Here is a 19567-nt window from a genome sequence, read left to right as displayed (position 1 = left end):
ATATACTGTATCTCACTGATTAAAGGACAACTCCTCCCTAAACCATTTTCCTACTTATATTGATACAAAAAGACTGTCCATGGGGTCTATTAGGCAGAAATGCCCCTGTTGTCCAGTTTCCCCTGCAGAACACAGCAGCTCTCATAGCATAGAATGGAGCCTATAAGCCTATCGCTTTTGCACTATTTGTTGTGGTCAAAGGTGTTTTTATTTTTCATGAATGTGGTACTGGTTGTCATTACAAACACATCCATGCCATCGTTGTCCCACAAAAGCCATCACACTCTGCTAAACAGATGCTAAACAGATGTTATGCTTTTATGTGTTTTACTAAGTCCCGGAAAAGCAGCCTGTGATTGGCCAGTACAGTCACTTTGATTTGGCAGTTGTACCGATTGCTGACCCTAAAACATGATTTATGAGATTTTGGTGGATTGTGTGGGACAACCATGGAATGGATGTGTTTGTAATGACAAATAGTAACAGATTAATGAAAAAAGAAATCACTTTTGACCGCAACAAATAGTGTAAAAGTGATATGCTTATGGGCTCCACTCTATGCTATGACAGCTGCTGCGGTTCTGCTGGGGAAACTGGACAACAGTTGCACTTCTGCGTAATAGACCCCATGGACAGTCTTTTTGGATCAATATAAGTAGGAAAATGAGCCTCGAAGTGATTTAGGGAGGAGTTGTTCTTTAAAACATGGTTGCTTTGGTTTGTATCAGGACAGTGTCTACTGTAAAACCAGTGCACTGCTGCTTGGCAGTAGCTCAGTCTGCCCAGCTGGCACAAAGCAAAGCTTGCTGGCTCGGTGCCATGTAGACGTGGGCGTTAATTCCTCCATGTTCAGTAGCTTCAGTACATCACATGGGTCACAACTATGGTGGGCGTAATGCCCTCCACACTTAATACTCCATTTATGCCTTATTTGTGTGCATTTTATATGCATCTGTGTGTGTGTGTGTGTGTGTGTGTGTGTGTGTGTGTGTGTGTGTGTGTGTGTGTGTGTGCGTGCGTGCGTGCGTGCGTGCGTGCGTGCGTGCGTGCGTGCGTGCGTGCGTGCGTGCGTGCGTGTGTGTGTGTATAATGTGTGTGACGAATAAAGCCCAAATAAGCAACTACAGTTTAGAAAGAAGCCCCCCCCTTGTTAAAAAAACTGCATTGGAGTGTTTCTGTTTTTGACTTCTCTGCCGTCACCTTGTAATGAGAAGTAAAGTCACTAGTCTCTTGCCGCGCGTGAGCGTGCGTGCATGCGTGCATGTGCTCGCGTGTGTGTATGTCCCCACGAGTATAACTGTATTTAAGAAAAAGTATATTGGCATTCATGCATGAACTGTCAATGATGATGTACTTCACAAGTATAGCAATACAAACGTGCGTGCGTGTGTGTGCGTGCGTGCGTGCGTGCGTGCGTGCGTGCGTGCGTGCGTGCGTGCGTGCGTGCGTGCGTGCGTGTCCGTGTCCATATCAGATACTTCCAACTCCCTAATAGCAAATCAGAGTATATTACTGACAGAACGAAAGCTTGCACATTTCTTCTTCTCCTCTCTCTCTCTGTCTCTCTCCCTATCTCTCCCTCTACCCCTCTCTCTCTCTCTCTCTTCTATGGTGATTTAAACTGTAGCGATCCGAGCCTGACACATAATCAATGCCAACGAGTCCCCGGGGAGCCCTTTTCTCCCCTTAACTGTTAAATTGAACTTCAAACATTTAGGTTGCGCTGAATCGATAGAGGCCCCCCCGGCAGCATGGAGAGAGAGAGAGAGAGAGAGAGAGAGAGAGAGAGAGAGAGAGAGAGAGAGAGAGAGAGAGAGAGAAGAGAGAGAGAGAGAGAGAGAGAGAGATAGAGAGAGAGAGAGAGAGAGGGAGAGAGAGAGAGAGAGAGAGAGAGGGAGAGCTGGTGGTAAGGACTCGGAGGGGAGAGAGAGAGAGGGAGAGAGAAAATCAATGGTGAAATAAAATATTGCCGCTTCTCTGAACTGAGTCAATTAGGGTCTTGGCGTGAAGGGGATTCCGGGGGAGTAGGAGGCCAGAACCCCATGCTCTCTCTCCCCCCTCCCCCCCCCCCCCCCCCCCCTCTCCCCCCCTCCCCCCTCCCCCGCCTGCCTCCCATGCGGTGAGGAGGAGAGATACCCGTGTAGACGTGTTGTCGGGTGGAAACCTTGTATGTCCAAAAAAAACCTTTCTTTTTATTTTGTTATTGTCAGTGGTGTAAAGTAACTAAGCACTTTTACTTAAGGAATCATCAAATGGACCCGTACGGGTCCATTTGGTTTCATTTGTATACTGTCAGAGTTAAGGGGAGACCTTGACGTTGTAAGTTTGAGAACTACTGATTTTTACACCAAAATTCTGGTTTAAATTGAATGCTGAAATGAATCTCTGTATTAACAATTGAACATTGTATCACGATATACGATATCTCTGAAACGTCATATCGTGGAGAAATCGTATCGTCACCATATCGCCCACCCCTGTATGCCTTGTCCATCAGGGTCACCCAGGGCTCTGTACTTGGCCCTCTGCTTTTTCTCCCACTGACTCTACACAAAAAGGTTTTTGATCTACAACCGTATCCACAGGCAGGCGCACAGCAAAATCCTCTGCAACAGGTTCTTCCGTGCTTATATAAGCTCAGAGAGCTTAACTGATAACCAGTGCCAGTGCGATAACTGATAGCTTCCCGTGAAGAGGAAACTGGTAGATTCTAAAGGGATATGATGTTTTTATGGGCAACTGGTGTAGACTAACAGTGCAGGATGAAGTGTCTCTATTGGAGCTGTTAAGAATCCACTTTCACAGGAAACAAAAATGAAACAAAACAAAATATTTCCATAACACCGCTATAAGGCTAATCTGTACTTCGTTGTACAATAAACCATTGTGCGAACAATGTTATATATGCAGCCTGGAAAGTTTCCATTGCCATCAATATGTCCCCTGGATGCTTGATACCATTCTTTTGGTTATTCAATTGTGTAACAGAAGAACTGACTTCATCATGTGTACAGTATATATAAATATATATATTTTTTTTTACTTTATTGCAGTATTTCCAAATGTCTTTTCAGAAAGAGTGAATACACTTCCCGGCACCGGCGTCTGCCGCGGAATTGCCGCGACAGGCACAGAACAGGACCGGCAGTTCAAACGCACGGACCGGCAGGTAGGACCGGTGGCCGCCGCACGGTAGGACCGGCGGCCGCCGCACGGACCGACAGGTAGGACCGGTGGCCCGCCGCACGGACCGGCAGGTAGGACCGTCGGTGCATAGTTTTACTGAGGTTAAGGTTAGGGTTAGGGTTAGGGTTAGGGTTAGGGTTATGGTTATGGTTAGGCTTAGGTAACGGGCCGGAACCTGCCGCGGCAGCGTCGTGGCACCCGCCGGTGCCGGGAATTGTATTTGCTGTCCTTCTGTCTTTTACTCCACTACAATTATTAGAAAACTTCAGTTTAGTTACTTTTTAGATTTAGATTTGTATTAATAAACATAATTAAGGTCTGTATATAATTCGGCTATATGAGAATAGCCGATCTTTGTGCGAGATTTTTTGTTGCATCAGTTTTCTACTTTTGGTAGAAAGTAAATACCAATATACTATTGTATTTTTACTCAAGTAAATTAACCAGTAAGACTCCCTAAGAGGGAGATAAGCGACCGTCAGGTCGCAGCGTGATTTTAGGGCAAAATGTGTAGGAGATGAGTGTAGACATACTGTGTACCAATTTGCGTGATTTTAGGGCAAAATCTGTAGGAGCAGTGTCCAAAAATGTGTTTGAAAAAATCTGCCTGAAGGTGGCGCTAAATGGGAGAGATTCATGTTGATGACATGAGTGTAGCGCAAGTGTGTACCGATTTGTGGGATTTTAGGGCAACATTTGTAGGAGCAGTGTCCAAAAATGTGTTTTGCAAGTATCAGCCTCATGGTGGCGCTAGAAGAGGGCCATGTGAGAAATGATGGGTGGAGGTTGTGGTTTGACAGCCAAGGATTGTGTGTGCAAAATTTGGCATGGATCGGGGCAACGGTGGCGGAGATATGAGCAGGGTAAAAGTGTGACGTGTGACGTGTGACAGACAGACTGACTGACTGACTGACTGACGGACTCACAGCTGGTGGAGGTTTTGACAGTAACTGCGACCTTACGGTCGCAATAATTCCGGACTTTAAGTTGTAACAGAGCATTTCTACATTGCAGTATTGGTACTTTCACTTAAGTAAAACATTTCAGTACTTTTTTCCACCACTGGTTTTGCCACCATACTAAACAGAGGCTAAACAGTATATAGCAGAACAACAACAACTGCTTACCGTGGCTGTGGAGCTGGGCTTTGTCCTGCGTGCAGGCCTCCAGGGCCTGCCGGAGGTTCTGGTTCTCCGTCTCCACGTCGTGCATCTTCTGCACTGTCAGCTGGAGCTGCTGGTGTGCCTCCAACACCGGCATGGGGTCTGGGGGGGAAAGAGACTACATTAACCAATTGAACCCCCAGCAGCATGACTATTATAACATGGTAAATGGTGCATCTGCTTTAGGGGTGGGCGATATGGTGATAAATATCGTTGAGACGATACAATGTCTCCACGATATGCCTTTTCAGACGTATCGTATATATCGTGATACAATGAGGGAACCTTATGAAATATCCTGTTGAATTGTTAATACAGAGATTCATTGCAGAATTCATTATAACCTGCATTTTGGTCTAAATCAGTAGTTCTTAAACTTTAATGTCAAGATTTCCCCTTAACTCTGACAGTATACAAATGAAACCAAATGGACCCGTAAGGGTCCATTTGGTTTCATTTGTATACTGTCAGTGACCCTTTCAGTGAAATACTTGAAAGGGTCAATTTAGACCTCCCAAAAGTGCCTGGACCCAACTTTAAGGACCACTGGTCTAAATGGTCTGTTACTCCTTTTTCTTTTAGTTTTTGTTACCTTGTAGTACTGTTAAGTAACTTGAAAAATAACCATAAAAAAACAACATGAAAAAGAATCGTGATAAGATTGTGTATCGTGATACAGCTTGGAAAAATATCGTGATATTGTATTTTTCCATATCGCCCACCCCTAATCTGCATTTAAATAGCACCTTTATCCAAGGCGCTTTAAATAGATTGTGCATTACAATCACCCATTCACACACACACATTCATACACCGATGGCGGAGGAAACCATGCAAGGCACCAACCTGCTCACCGGGAGCAACTAGGGGTTCAGAGTCTTGCTCAAGGACACTTCGACACTATTACATATCTATCTCCCTGCTCTTAATGGTTAATGAGGGTTGTCTACTTGTGCTGAGCAGGGGAAAAATATGTAGCAGAGCCTGAACGGCAAGATACAATTATATCTACAATTGTATTCACATACTATAATAATATATATTGGTTCATTCTATTCATGAGTTATCTGACTTATTGTACTGTACGTCCCTTGATGGATTCGAGGTTTCAATGGAGTCCTTGCTGCATTAGATTAGTTAGTTAGTCTAACTCCGGGGGAGCCCGGGATCGAACTGGGAACCGTTCTCCAAAGAATAGGAATTGTATGGTTTATGTAAAAAATAAAAAAATAAATCCCATCACACCAAGATTTGGCGCCCCCCCCTGAAGTTGCACTAAGACTAAAGGGTGTATGCCGGGGTTATGATACTGAAATGCACCTCGCGCTGCATGTGTGCGATACGTCATTGTGCCACCTTGCAGCGGGCAGAAGATACGATATAGGGTTCTATACGACTGTATTTTGTTTAGGGTTCTATACAGCGGGGGTTTTCAAAGTGGGTGACGGCCTGACGGGGCACCCTAGGGTGCCGTGACGGCAGTCAAGGGGTGCCGCGAGATAATTTGATAATATTTGGAATATATTTGGACACTTGAAAAAATATTTAGTATCATTTTAAACTTGAAGTACAAAGTTATTTTCAGTCAGTTCTAACCAAAATGGCTATTATGTCAATGGTTTCCTCGCAACATAATTACTGTCGGGCACAAACCTCGTATCTCCAAGTTTCAAATGTGTACGTCTTTTGGTAAAGCAAGGCCCTGCTTCATCATATAAGACTGTCGCACAAAACTAGTGAAAACAGCCGATCTACAAGCACACAACACCTCGCGATGCGAGACATTGCGTGCTTGTAGATCTGCTGTTTTCACTAGTTTAGTACATTTTATAGATGATAAATACAAAACGAACGGTTTTGGACATACAAGGTTTCCACCCCACAACGACGATATGCTATAACTAGAAAAATATTGTTCCTTCGAAACAATTGTGGGCTCGCTTCAAGCCAGAAAACAATGGCTATAAAAGTACAAAATGTCAAGATCGCAGGCAGTGCTCTCTTTGACGTTACTGACGTCAAAGATTGGTCCATTTTGTTCCAAAAATGTGTTGTGCAAAAGTTGACCCGCTGGTGGCGCTATAACAGGCCAATGTGAGAAGGTTGGTATCTGTTCCTTGACCTATTGGGAATGTGCTTGCAAGATTTCACGCACATCCCAGGCTGTGTTCATGATTTGAGGTGTTTTTGGCTTTGGACACTTTATCGCTGCTTGCAGCTATATTTATTATTATTATTTTATAATTTTTTTGTGTGCACTTCATAGGCATGTTAGATAAAGGTCCTTAGATTGTGTGTAGAATGTTTCATGCAAATTGCAAAAAAAATCCTAGAATAAAAACGGGTTTAAGCGTTTTACAAACTGCTCAAAATTATATAGCGCCCCCCTTTGGCCATTTGGGGTAAGATTGGTTTCAGTGATATTTGAACTAACCCTCTACACTATTTTGTCATGAAAATGTGACTTTGCTTGTATGTTTTAGAGGCAGAAGAATAATTTGCATAAAAATGCAATATTGTTTGAATTATTTAAAAAAGCATGTTTCAATGTTAAAGAAATCCGATCTGACAGATCTTTAGATATCGGTCCAAAGTTCACGTAAAAAAAGTTTTGTGCACGTGACGCGAAAATTCCAGAATAAAAGCGGGTTTACGCGTTTTACAAACTGCTCAAAGTGGCGGAAAATCGAAGGGCGGAGCTTACTTAACAACGACACAGATGTCTTCCGCTTGAGTCAAAGCACGCGTGTAACAAGTTGCATGTCTTCAAACGAAACGAGTCATGACTTATGCCCGTTTGAAGTTTGAATTTTCAGACGCTTCGTATAGCGCCCCCCTTTGGCCGATTGGAATAAAATTGGTTTCAGTGATACCTTGACTAACCCTCTACATCTTTGCCAAATGCCATGAACGTGTAACTTTGCATGTATGATTTAGAGGCCGAAGAATAATTTGCATAAAACTGCAATATTTATTGAATTATTAAAAAATTATATTTCACTTTAAAAGAAATCCGCCGAGATTAGTTTGACCGTATTGGTCCAAAGTTCATGTGAAAAAAGTTTTGTGCGCGTATCGAAAAAAACCCAGGAGGAGATAGATTTTTACTGTTTTTCATATAATTCCGAATTGTGGGAGATCTAAAGGTCAGAGGTCAAAAGTCAGAGGCTAAAAGTTGTTCGGCATGAGGAGACGCATACGTGTATACAGGTTTCATGCCTGTACCTCAAACACAGCATGAGCTATACCTGTTCAAAGTTCGCACTTTCGAAGGCTTCATGCAGCGCCACCATTTGGCCGATTGCTATAAAAAATAATAGCGCACTTCGCCACTGTAAACTGAACACATTGATGTTTTTATTTTCATTTTCTCACTAAGTATGTAGGAGTAGAAAGGAACCGAAGTTCCCGTCTACTGTCTGACTGACTGACTGACTGACTGATAGATAAATAACTAGAAAATATTGTTCCTTCGAAACAATTGTGGGCTCGCTTCAAGCCAGAAAACAATGGCTATAAAAGTACAAAATGTCAAGATCGCAGGCAGTGCTCTCTTTGACGTTACTGACGTCAAAGATTGGTCCATTTTGTTCCAAAAATGTGTTGTGCAAAAGTTGACCCGCTGGTGGCGCTATAACAGGCCAATGTGAGAAGGGTGGTATCTGTTCCTTGACCTATTGGGAATGTGCTTGCAAGATTTCACGCACATTGCAGGCTGTGTTCATGATTTGAGGTGTTTTTAGCCTTGGCCACTTTATCGCTGCTTGCAGCTATATTTATAATTATTATTATATTTTTTGTGTGTGTGCACTTCATAGGCATATTAGATAAAGGTCCTTAGATTGTGTGTAGAATATTTCATGCAAATTGCTAAAAAGAAATCCTAGAATAAAAACGGTTTTAAGCGTTTCACAAACTGCTCAAAATGATATAGCGCCCCCCTTTGGCCAATTGGGGTATGATTGGTTTTAGTGATATTTGGAATAACACTCTACATCTTTGCCAAATGCCATGAACATGCTACTTTGTATGTATGATTTAGAGGCAGAAGAATAATTTGCATAAAAATGCAATATTCATTGAATTATTTAAAAAAGCATGTTTCAATTTTAAAGAAATCCGATCTGACAGATCTTTAGATATCGGTCCAAAGTTCACGTAAAAAAAGTTTTGTGCACGTGACGCGAAAATTTCAGAATAAAAGCGGGTTTACGCGTTTTACAAACTGCTCAAATTGGCGGAAAATCTAAGGGCGGAGCTTACTTAACAACGACACAGATGTCTTCCGCTTGAGTCAAAGCACGCGTGTCACAAGTTGCATGTCTTCAAACGAAACGAGTCAAGACTTATGCCCGTTTGAAGTTTGAATTTTCAAACGCTTCGTATAGCGCCCCCCTTTGGCCAATTGGAATAAGATTGGTTTCAGTGATATTTTGACTAACCTTCTACATCTTTGCCAAATGCCATGAACTTGTGACTTTGTATGTATGATTTAGAGGCAAAAGAATTATTGGCATAAAACTGCAATATTGAGTGAATTATTAAAAAATAATGTTTCACTTTAAAAAAAATCTGGTTGATCAATCTGACCGTATTGGTCCAAAGTTCATGTGAAAAAAGTTTTGTGCGCTTAACTCAAAAATCCCAGGAGGAGATAGATTTTTACTGTTTTTCATATTATTCCGAATTGTGGGAGACCTAAAGGTCAGAGGTCAAAAGTTAGAGGGTAAAAGTTGTTCGGCATGAGGAGACGCATAAGTGTATACAGGTTTCATGGCTGTATGTATAACACAGCATGAGCTATACCTGTTCAAAGTTCGCACTTTCGAAGGCTTCCTACAGCGCCACCATTTGGCCGATTGCTGTAAAAAGTAATAGCACACGTCGCCACTGTAAGCTGAACACATTGATGTTTTTATTTTCATTTTCTCACTAAGTATGTAGGAGTTGAAAGCGGACAAAGTATTGAGGAGAACTTGATATGTCTGTCTGATAGATAAACTAGAAAAATATTGTTCCTTCGAAACAATTGTGGGCTCGCTTCAAGCCGGAAAACAATGGCTATAAAAGTACAAAATGTCAAGATCGCAGGCAGTGCTCTCTTTGACATTACTGACGTCAATGATTGGTCCATTTTGTTCCAAAAATGTGTTGTGCAAAAGTTGACCCGCTGGTGGCGCTATAACAGGCCAATGTAAGAAGGGTGGTATCTGTTCCTTGACCTATTGGGAATGTGCTTGCAAGATTTCACGCACATTGCAGGCTGTGTTCATGATTTGAGGTGTTTTTGGCTTTGGCCACTTTATCGCTGCTTGCAGCTATATTCATTATTATAATTCTTTTGTGTGTGTGCACTTCATAGGCATATTAGATAAAGGTCCTTAGATTGTGTGTAGAATGTTTCATGCAAATTGCAAAAAAAAAAATCCTAACGGGTTTAAGCGTTTCACAAACTGCTCAAAATGATATAGCGCCCCCCTTTGGCCAATTGGGGTAAGATTGGTTTTAGTGATATTTGGACTAACACTCTACATCTTTGCCAAATGCCATGAACATGTTACTTGGCATGTATGATTTAGAGGCAGAAGAATAATTTGCATAAAACTGCAATATTCATTGAATTTATTTAAAAAAGCATGTTTCAATTTTAAAGAAATCCGATCTGACAGATCTTTAGATATCGGTCCAAAGTTCACGTAAAAAAAGTTTTGTGCACGTGGAGCGAAAATTCCAGAATAAAAGCGGGTTTACGCGTTTTACAAACTGCTCAATATGGCGGAAAATCGAAGGGCGGAGCTTACTTAACAACGACACAGATGTCTTCCGCTCGAGTCAAAGCACGCGTGTAACAAGTTGCATGTCTTCAAACAAAACGAGTCATGACTTATGCCCGTTTGAAGTTTGAATTTTCAAACGCTTCGTATAGCGCCCCCCTTTGGCCGATTGGAATAAAATTGGTTTCAGTGATACTTTGACTAACCCTCCACATCTTTGCCAAATGCCATGAACGTGTAACTTTGCATGTATGATTTAGAGGCCGAAGAATAATTTGCATAAAACCGCAATATTGATTGAATCATTAAAAAATTATATTTCACTTTAAAAGAAATCCGCCGAGACTAGTTTGACCGTATATGTCCAAAGTTCATGTGAAAAAAGTTTTGTGCGCGTAACGCAAAAATCCCAGGAGGAGATAGATTTTTACTGTTTTTTATATAATTCAAAATTCTGGGGGATCTAAAGGTCAGAGGTCAAAAGTCAGAGTGTAAAAGTTGTTCGGCATGAGGAGACGCATAGGTGTATACAGGTTTCATGACTGTACGTATAACAGAGCATGAGCTCTATATGTTCAAAGTTCGCACTTTCGAAGGCTTCCTACAGCGCCACCATTTGGCCGATTGCTGTAAAAAATAATAGCACACTTCGCCACTGTAAGCTGAACACATTGATGTTTTTATTTTCATTTTCTGTCTAAGTATGTAGGAGTAGAAAGGAACCGAAGTTTTGAGGAGAACTTGATATGACGGTTAGATATTGTCACTAGAAAAATATTGTTCCTTCGAAACAATTGTGGGCTCGCTTCAAGCCAGAAAACAATGGCTATAAAAGCACAAAATGTCAAGATCGCAGGCAGTGCTCTCTTTGACGTTACTGACGTCAAAGATTGGTCCATTTTGTTCCAAAAATGTGTTGTGCAAAAGTTGACCCGCTGGTGGCGCTATAACAGGCCAATGTGAGAAGGTTGGTATCTGTTCCTTGACCTATTGGGAATGTGCTTGCAAGATTTCACGCACATCCCAGGCTGTGTTCATGATTTGAGGTGTTTTTGGCTTTGGACACTTTATCGCTGCTTGCAGCTATATTTATTATTATTATTTTATAATTTTTGTGTGTGCACTTCATAGGCATGTTAGATAAAGGTCCTTAGATTGCGTGTAGAATGTTTCATGCAAATTGCAAAAAAAATCCTAGAATAAAAACGGGTTTAAGCGTTTTACAAACTGCTCAAAATTATATAGCGCCCCCCTTTGGCCATTTGGGGTAAGATTGGTTTCAGTGATATTTGAACTAACCCTCTACACTATTTTGTCATGAAAATGTGACTTTGCTTGTATGTTTTAGAGGCAGAAGAATAATTTGCATAAAAATGCAATATTGTTTGAATTATTTAAAAAAGCATGTTTCAATGTTAAAGAAATCCGATCTGACAGATCTTTAGATATCGGTCCAAAGTTCACGTAAAAAAAGTTTTGTGCACGTGACGCAAAAATTCCAGAATAAAAGCGGGTTTACGCGTTTTACAAACTGCTCAAAGTGGCGGAAAATCGAAGGGCGGAGCTTACTTAACAACGACACAGATGTCTTCCGCTTGAGTCAAAGCACGCGTGTAACAAGTTGCATGTCTTCAAACGAAACGAGTCATGACTTATGCCCGTTTGAAGTTTGGATTTTCAAACGCTTCGTATAGCGCCCCCCTTTGGCCGATTGGAATAAAATTCGTTTCAGTGATACTTTGACTAACCCTCCACATCTTTGCCAAATGCCATGAACGTGTAACTTTGCATGTATGATTTAGAGGCCGAAGAATAATTTGCATAAAACCGCAATATTGATTGAATTATTAAAAAATTATATTTCACTTTAAAAGAAATCCGCCGAGACTAGTTTGACCGTATTGGTCCAAAGTTCATGTGAAAAAAGTTTTGTGCGCGTTATGCAAAAATCCCAGGAGGAGATAGATTTTTACTGTTTTTCATATAATTCCAAATTGTGGGAGACCTAAAGGTCAGAGGTCAAAAGTTAGAGGGTAAAAGTTGTTCGGCATGAGGAGACGCATAAGTGTATACAGGTTTCATGGCTGTACGTATAACACAGCATGAGCTATACCTGTTCAAAGATCGCACTTTCGAAGGCTTCCTACAGCGCCACCATTTGGCCGATTGCTGTAAAAAATAATAGCACACTTCGCCACTGTAAGCTGAACACATTGATGTTTTTATTTTCATTTTCTCACTAAGTATGTAGGAGTAGAAAGGAACCGAAGTTTTGAGGAGAACTTGATATGACGGTTAGATATTGTCACTAGAAAAATATTGTTCCTTCGAAACAATTGTGGGCTCGCTTCAAGCCAGAAAACAATGGCTATAAAAGTACAAAATGTCAAGATCGCAGGCAGTGCTCTCTTTGACGTTACTGACGTCAAAGATTGGTCCATTTTGTTCCAAAAATGTGTTGTGCAAAAGTTGACCCGCTGGTGGCGCTATAACAGGCCAATGTAAGAAGGGTGGTATCTGCTCCTTGACCTATTGGGAATGTGCTTGCAAGATTTCACGCACATTGCAGGCTGTGTTCATGATTTGAGGTGTTTTTGGCTTTGGCCACTTTATCGCTGCTTGCAGCTATATTCATTATTATTATTTTTTTTGTGTGTGTGCACTTCATAGGCATATTAGATAAAGGTCCTTAGATTGTGTGTAGAATGTTTCATGCAAATTGCAAAAATAAATCCTAACGGGTTTAAGCGTTTCACAAACTGCTCAAAATGATATAGCGCCCCCCTTTGGCCAATTGGGGTAAGATTGGTTTTAGTGATATTTGGACTAACACTCTACATCTTTGCCAAATGCCATGAACATGTTACTTTGCATGTATGATTTAGAGGCAGAAGAATAATTTGCATAAAACTGCAATATTCATTGAATTTATTTTAAAAAGCATGTTTCAATTTTAAAGAAATCCGATCTGACAGATCTTTAGATATCGGTCCAAAGTTCACGTAAAAAAAAGTTTTGTGCACGTGGAGTGAAAATTCCAGAATAAAAGCGGGTTTACGCGTTTTACAAACTGCTCAATATGGCGGAAAATCGGGGGGCGGAGCTTACTTAACAACGACACAGATGTCTTCCGCTCGAGTCAAAGCACGCGTGTAACAAGTTGCATGTCTTCAAACGAAACGAGTCATGACTTATGCCCGTTTGAAGTTTGAATTTTCAAACGCTTCGTATAGCGCCCCCCTTTGGCCGATTGGAATAAAATTGGTTTCAGTGATACTTTGACTAACCCTCCACATCTTTGCCAAATGCCATGAACGTGTAACTTTGCATGTATGATTTAGAGGCCGAAGAATAATTTGCATAAAACCGCAACATTTATTGAATTATTAATAAAATATATTTCACTTTAAAAGGAATCCGCCGAGACTAGTTTGACCGTATTGGTCCAAAGTTCAAGTGAAAAAAGTTTCATGCGCGTATTGCAAAGATCCCAGGAGGAGATAGATTTTTACTGTTTTTCATATAATTCCAAATTCTGAGGGATCTAAAGATCAGAGGTCAAAAGTCAGAGCGTAAAAATTGTTCGGCATGAGGAGACGCATACGTGTATACAGGTTTCATGGCTGTACGTATAACAGAGCATGAGCTATACCTGTTCAAAGTTCGCACTTTCGAAGGCTTCCTACAGCGCCACCATTTGGCCGATTGCTGTAAAAAGTAATAGCACACGTCGCCACAGTAAGCTGAACACATTGATGTTTTTATTTTCATTTTCTCACTAAGTATGTAGGAGTAGAAAGGAACCGAAATTTTGAGGAGAACTTGATATGACGGTTAGATATTGTCACTAGAAAAATATTGTTCCTTCGAAACAATAGTGGGCTCGCTTCAAGCCGGAAAACAATGGCTATAAAAGCACAAAATGTCAAGATCGCAGGCAGTGCTCTCTTTGACGTTACTGACGTCAAAGATTGGTCCATTTTGTTCCAAAAATGTGTTGTGCAAAAGTTGACCCGCTGGTGGCGCTATAACAGGCCAATGTGAGAAGGTTGGTATCTGTTCCTTGACCTATTGGGAATGTGCTTGCAAGATTTCACGCACATCCCAGGCTGTGTTCATGATTTGAGGTGTTTTTGGCTTTGGACACTTTATCGCTGCTTGCAGCTATATTTATTATTATTATTTTATAATTTTTTGTGTGCACTTCATAGGCATGTTAGATAAAGGTCCTTAGATTGCGTGTAGAATGTTTCATGCAAATTGCAAAAAAAATCCTAGAATAAAAACGGGTTTAAGCGTTTTACAAACTGCTCAAAATTATATAGCGCCCCCCTTTGGCCATTTGGGGTAAGATTGGTTTCAGTGATATTTGAACTAACCCTCTACACTATTTTGTCATGAAAATGTGACTTTGCTTGTATGTTTTAGAGGCAGAAGAATAATTTGCATAAAAATGCAATATTGTTTGAATTATTTAAAAAAGCATGTTTCAATGTTAAAGAAATCCGATCTGACAGATCTTTAGATATCGGTCCAAAGTTCATGTAAAAAAATGTTTTGTGCACGTGACGCGAAAATTCCAGAATAAAAGCGGGTTTACGCGTTTTACAAACTGCTCAAAGTGGCGGAAAATCGAAGGGCGGAGCTTACTTAACAACGACACAGATGTCTTCCGCTTGAGTCAAAGCACGCGTGTAACAAGTTGCATGTCTTCAAATGAAACGAGTCATGACTTATGCCCGTTTGAAGTTTGAATTTTCAAACGCTTCGTATAGCGCCCCCCTTTGGCCGATTGGAATAAAATTGGTTTCAGTGATACTTTGACTAACCCTCCACATCTTTGCCAAATGCCATGAACGTGTAACTTTGCATGTATGATTTAGAGGCCGAAGAATAATTTGCATAAAACCGCAATATTGATTGAATTATTAAAAAATGATATTTCACTTTAAAAGAAATCCACCGAGATAAATCTGACCGTATTGGTCCAAAGTTCATGTGAAAAAAGTTTTGTGCGCGTAACAAAAAAAACCCAGGAGGAGATAGATTTTTACTGTTTTTCATATAATTCCGAATTGTGGGAGACCTAAAGGTCAGAGGTCAAAAGTTAGAGGGTAAAAGTTGTTCGGCATGAGGAGACGCATAAGTGTATACAGGTTTCATGACTGTATGTATAACACAGCATGAGCTATACCTGTTCAAAGTTCGCACTTTCGAAGGCTTCCTACAGCGCCACCATTTGGCCGATTGCTGTAAAAAGTAATAGCACACTTCGCCACTGTAAACTGAACACATTGATGTTTTTATTTTCATTTTCTCACTAAGTATGTAGGAGTAGAAAGGAACCGAAGTTTTTTGATACTTGATATGACTGCCTGATAGATAAATAAATAAATAAATAATGACAATATCTAAAGTGTGCTCGCCTTATAGGCGAGCCCACAACTAGAAAAATATTGTTCCTTCGAAACAATTGTGGGCTCGCTTCAAGCCAGAAAACAATGGCTATAAAAGCACAAAATGTCAAGATCGCAGGCAGTGCTCTCTTTGACGTTACTGACGTCAAAGATTGGTCCATTTTGTTCCAAAAATGTGTTGTGCAAAAGTTGACCCGCTGGTGGCGCTATAACAGGCCAATTTGAGAAGGTTGGTATCTGTTCCTTGACCTATTGGGAATGTGCTTGCAAGATTTCACGCACATCCCAGGCTGTGTTCATGGTTTGAGGTGTTTTTGGCTTTGGACACTTTATCGCTGCTTGCAGCTATATTTATTATTATTATTTTAATTTGTTTTTGTGTGCACTTCATAGGCATGTTAGATAAAGGTCCTTAGATTGCGTGTAGAATGTTTCATGCAAATTGCAAAAAAAATCCTAGAATAAAAACGGGTTTAAGCGTTTTACAAACTGCTCAAAATGATATAGCGCCCCCCTTTGGCCATTTGTGGTAAGATTGGTTTCAGTGATATTTGAACTAACCCTCTACACTATTTTGTCATGAAAATGTGACTTTGCATGTATGTTTTAGAGGCAGAAGAATAATTTGCATAAAACTGCAATATTCATTGAATTTATTTAAAAAAGCATGTTTCAATTTTAAAGAAATCCGATCTGACAGATCTTTAGATATCGGTCCAAAGTTCACGTAAAAAAAGTTTTGTGCACGTGGAGCGAAAATTCCAGAATAAAAGCGGGTTTACGCGTTTTACAAACTGCTCAAAATGGCGGAAAATTGAAGGGCGGAGCTTACTTAACAACGACACAGATGTCTTCCGCTCGAGTCAAAGCACGCGTGTAACAAGTTGCATGTCTTCAAACCAAAACGAGTCATGACTTATGCCCGTTTGAAGTTTGAATTTTCAAACGCTTCGTATAGCGCCCCCCTTTGGCCGATTGGAATAAAATTGGTTTCAGTGATACTTTGACTAACCCTCCACATCTTTGCCAAATGCCATGAACGTTTAACTTTGCATGTATGATTTAGAGGCCGAAGAATAATTTGCATGAAACCGCAATATTGATTGAACTATTAAAAAATTATATTTCACTTTAAAAAAAATCTGGTTGATCAATCTGACCGTATTGGTCCAAAGTTCATGTGAAAAAAGTTTCGTGCGCGTAACGAAAAAAACCCAGGAGGAGATAGATTTTTACTGTTTTTCATATAATTCCGAATTGTGGGAGACCTAAAGGTCAGAGGTCAAAAGTTAGAGGGTAAAAGTTGTTCGGCATGAGGAGACGCATAAGTGTATACAGGTTTCATGGCTGTATGTATAACACAGCATGAGCTATACCTGTTCAAAGTTCGCACTTTCGAAGGCTTCCTACAGCGCCACCATTTGGCCGATTGCTATAGAAAATAATAGCACACTTCGCCACTGTAAACTGAACACATTGATGTTTTTATTTTCATTTTCTCACTAAGTTTGTAGGAGTAGAAAGGAACCGAAGTTTTGAGGAGAACTTGATATGACAATATCAAGTTCTCACTAGAAAAATATTGTTCCTTCGAAACAATTGTGGGCTCGCTTCAAGCCGGAAAACAATGGCTATAAAAGTACAAAATGTCAAGATCGCAGGCAGTGCTCTCTTTGACGTTACTGACGTCAACGATTGGTCCATTTTGTTCCAAAAATGTGTTGTGCAAAAGTTGACCCGCTGGTGGCGATATAACAGGCCAATGTAAGAAGGGTGGTATCTGTTCCTTGACCTATTGGGAATGTGCTTGCAAGATTTCACACACATTGCAGGCTGTGTTCATGATTTGAGGTGTTTTTGGCCTTGGCCAATTTATCGCTGCTTGCAGCTATATTTATAATTATTATTATATATTTTTTGTGTGTGCACTTCATAGGCATATTAGATAAAGGTCCTTAGATTGTGTGTAGAATGTTTCATGCAAATTGCGAAAAAAAAATCCTAATGGGTTTAAGCGTTTCACAAACTGCTCAAAATGATATAGCGCCCCCCTTTGGCCAATTGGGGTAAGATTGGTTTTAGTGATATTTGGACTAACACTCTACATCTTTGCCAAATGCCATGAACATGTTACTTTGCATGTATGATTTAGAGGCAGAAGAATAATTTGCATAAAACTGCAATCTTCATTGAATTATTAAAAAAAAGCATGTTTCAATTTTAAAGAAATCCGATCTGACAGATCTTTAGATATTGGTCCAAAGATCACGTAAAAAACGTTTTGTGCACGTGACGCAAAAATTCCAGAATAAAAGCGGGTTTACGTGTTTTACAAACTGCTCAAAATGGCGGAAAATTGAAGGGCGGAGCTTACTTAACAACGACACAGATGTCTTCCGCTTGAGTCAAAGCACGCGTGTAACAAGTTGCATGTCTTCAAACGAAACGAGTCATGACTTATGCCCGTTTGAAGTTTGAATTTTCAAACGCTTCGTATAGCGCCCCCCTTTGGCCAATTGGAATAAGATTGGTTTCAGTGATATTTTGACTAACCTTCTACATCTTTGCCAAATGCCATGAACGTGTGACTTTGTATGTATGATTTAGAGGCAAAATAATTATTGGCATAAAACTGCAATATTGAGTGAATTATTAAAAAAATAATGTTTCACTTTAAAAAAAATCTGGTTGATCAATCTGACCGTATTGGTCCAAAGTTCATGTGAAAAAAGTTTCGTGCGCCTAACGAAAAAAACCCAGGAGGAGATAGATTTTTACTGTTTTTCATATTATTCAAAATTCTGGGGGATCTAAAGGTCAAAGGTCAAAAGTCAGAGCGTAAATGTTGTTTGGCATGAGGAGACGCATACGTGTATACAGGTTTCATGGCTGTACGTATAACAGAGCATGAGCTATACCTGTTCAAAGTTCGCACTTTCGAAGGCTTCCTACAGCGCCACCATTTGGCCGATTGCTGTAAAAAATAATAGCACACTTCGCCACTGTAAACCGAACACATTGATGTTTTTATTTTCATTTTCTCACTAAGTATGTAGGAGTAGAAAGGAACCGAAGTTTTGAGGAGAACTTGATATGACGGTTAGATATTGTCACTAGAAAATATTGTTCCTTCGAAACAATTGTGGGCTCGCTTCAAGCCAGAAAACAATGGCTATAAAAGCACAAAATGTCAAGATCGCAGGCAGTGCTCTCTTTGACGTTACTGACGTCAAAGATTGGTCCATTTTGTTCCAAAAATGTGTTATGCAAAAGTTGACCCGCTGGTGGCGCTATAACAGGCCAATGTGAGAAGGTTGGTATCTGTTCCTTGACCTATTGGGAATGTGCTTGCAAGATTTCACGCACATCCCAGGCTGTGTTCATGATTTGAGGTGTTTTTGGCTTTGGACACTTTATCGCTGCTTGCAGCTATATTTATTATTATTATTTTATAATTTTTTTGTGTGCACTTCATAGGCATGTTAGATAAAGGTCCTTAGATTGCGTGTAGAATGTTTCATGCAAATTGCAAAAAAAATCCTAGAATAAAAACGGGTTTAAGCGTTTTACAAACTGCTCAAAATTATATAGCGCCCCCCTTTGGCCATTTGGGGTAAGATTGGTTTCAGTGATATTTGAACTAACCCTCTACACTATTTTGTCATGAAAATGTGACTTTGCATGTATGTTTTAGAGGCAGAAGAATAATTTGCATAAAAATGCAATATTGTTTGAATTATTTAAAAAAGCATGTTTCAATGTTAAAGAAATCCGATCTGACAGATCTTTAGATATCGGTCCAAAGTTCACGTAAAAAAGGTTTTGTGCACGTGGAGCGAAAATTCCAGAATAAAAGCGGGTTTCCGCGTTTTACAAACTGCTCAATATGGCGGAAAATCGAAGGGCGGAGCTTACTTAACAACGACACAGATGTCTTCCGCTCGAGTCAAAGCACGCGTGTAACAAGTTGCATGTCTTCAAACAAAACGAGTCATGACTTATGCCCGTTTGAAGTTTGAATTTTCAA

General features: G+C 40.3%; 1 protein-coding gene across 1 annotated transcript in view; it reads right to left on the bottom strand.

Annotated features, from left to right (window-relative positions):
* The window catches only part of cux1a (cut-like homeobox 1a), a gene marked incomplete at its 3' end in the record, with an annotated part of 345673 nt that overhangs the window by 120368 nt on the left and 205738 nt on the right, over positions 1–19567 (bottom strand). The window contains exon 5 of the mRNA XM_080749517.1: positions 4314–4451. Coding sequence (XP_080605643.1) covers positions 4314–4451 — 138 coding nt within the window. The remainder of the gene's footprint in view (positions 1–4313; positions 4452–19567) is intronic.

This window comes from Nannobrachium achirus (genome assembly GCF_963921795.1).
Source record: "Nannobrachium achirus genome assembly, chromosome: 19".
NCBI classification, from domain to species: Eukaryota; Metazoa; Chordata; class Actinopteri; order Myctophiformes; family Myctophidae; genus Nannobrachium; species Nannobrachium achirus.
Note: the sequence above shows the minus strand (reverse complement) of the source record. Positions and strands in the feature narration are given on the sequence as shown.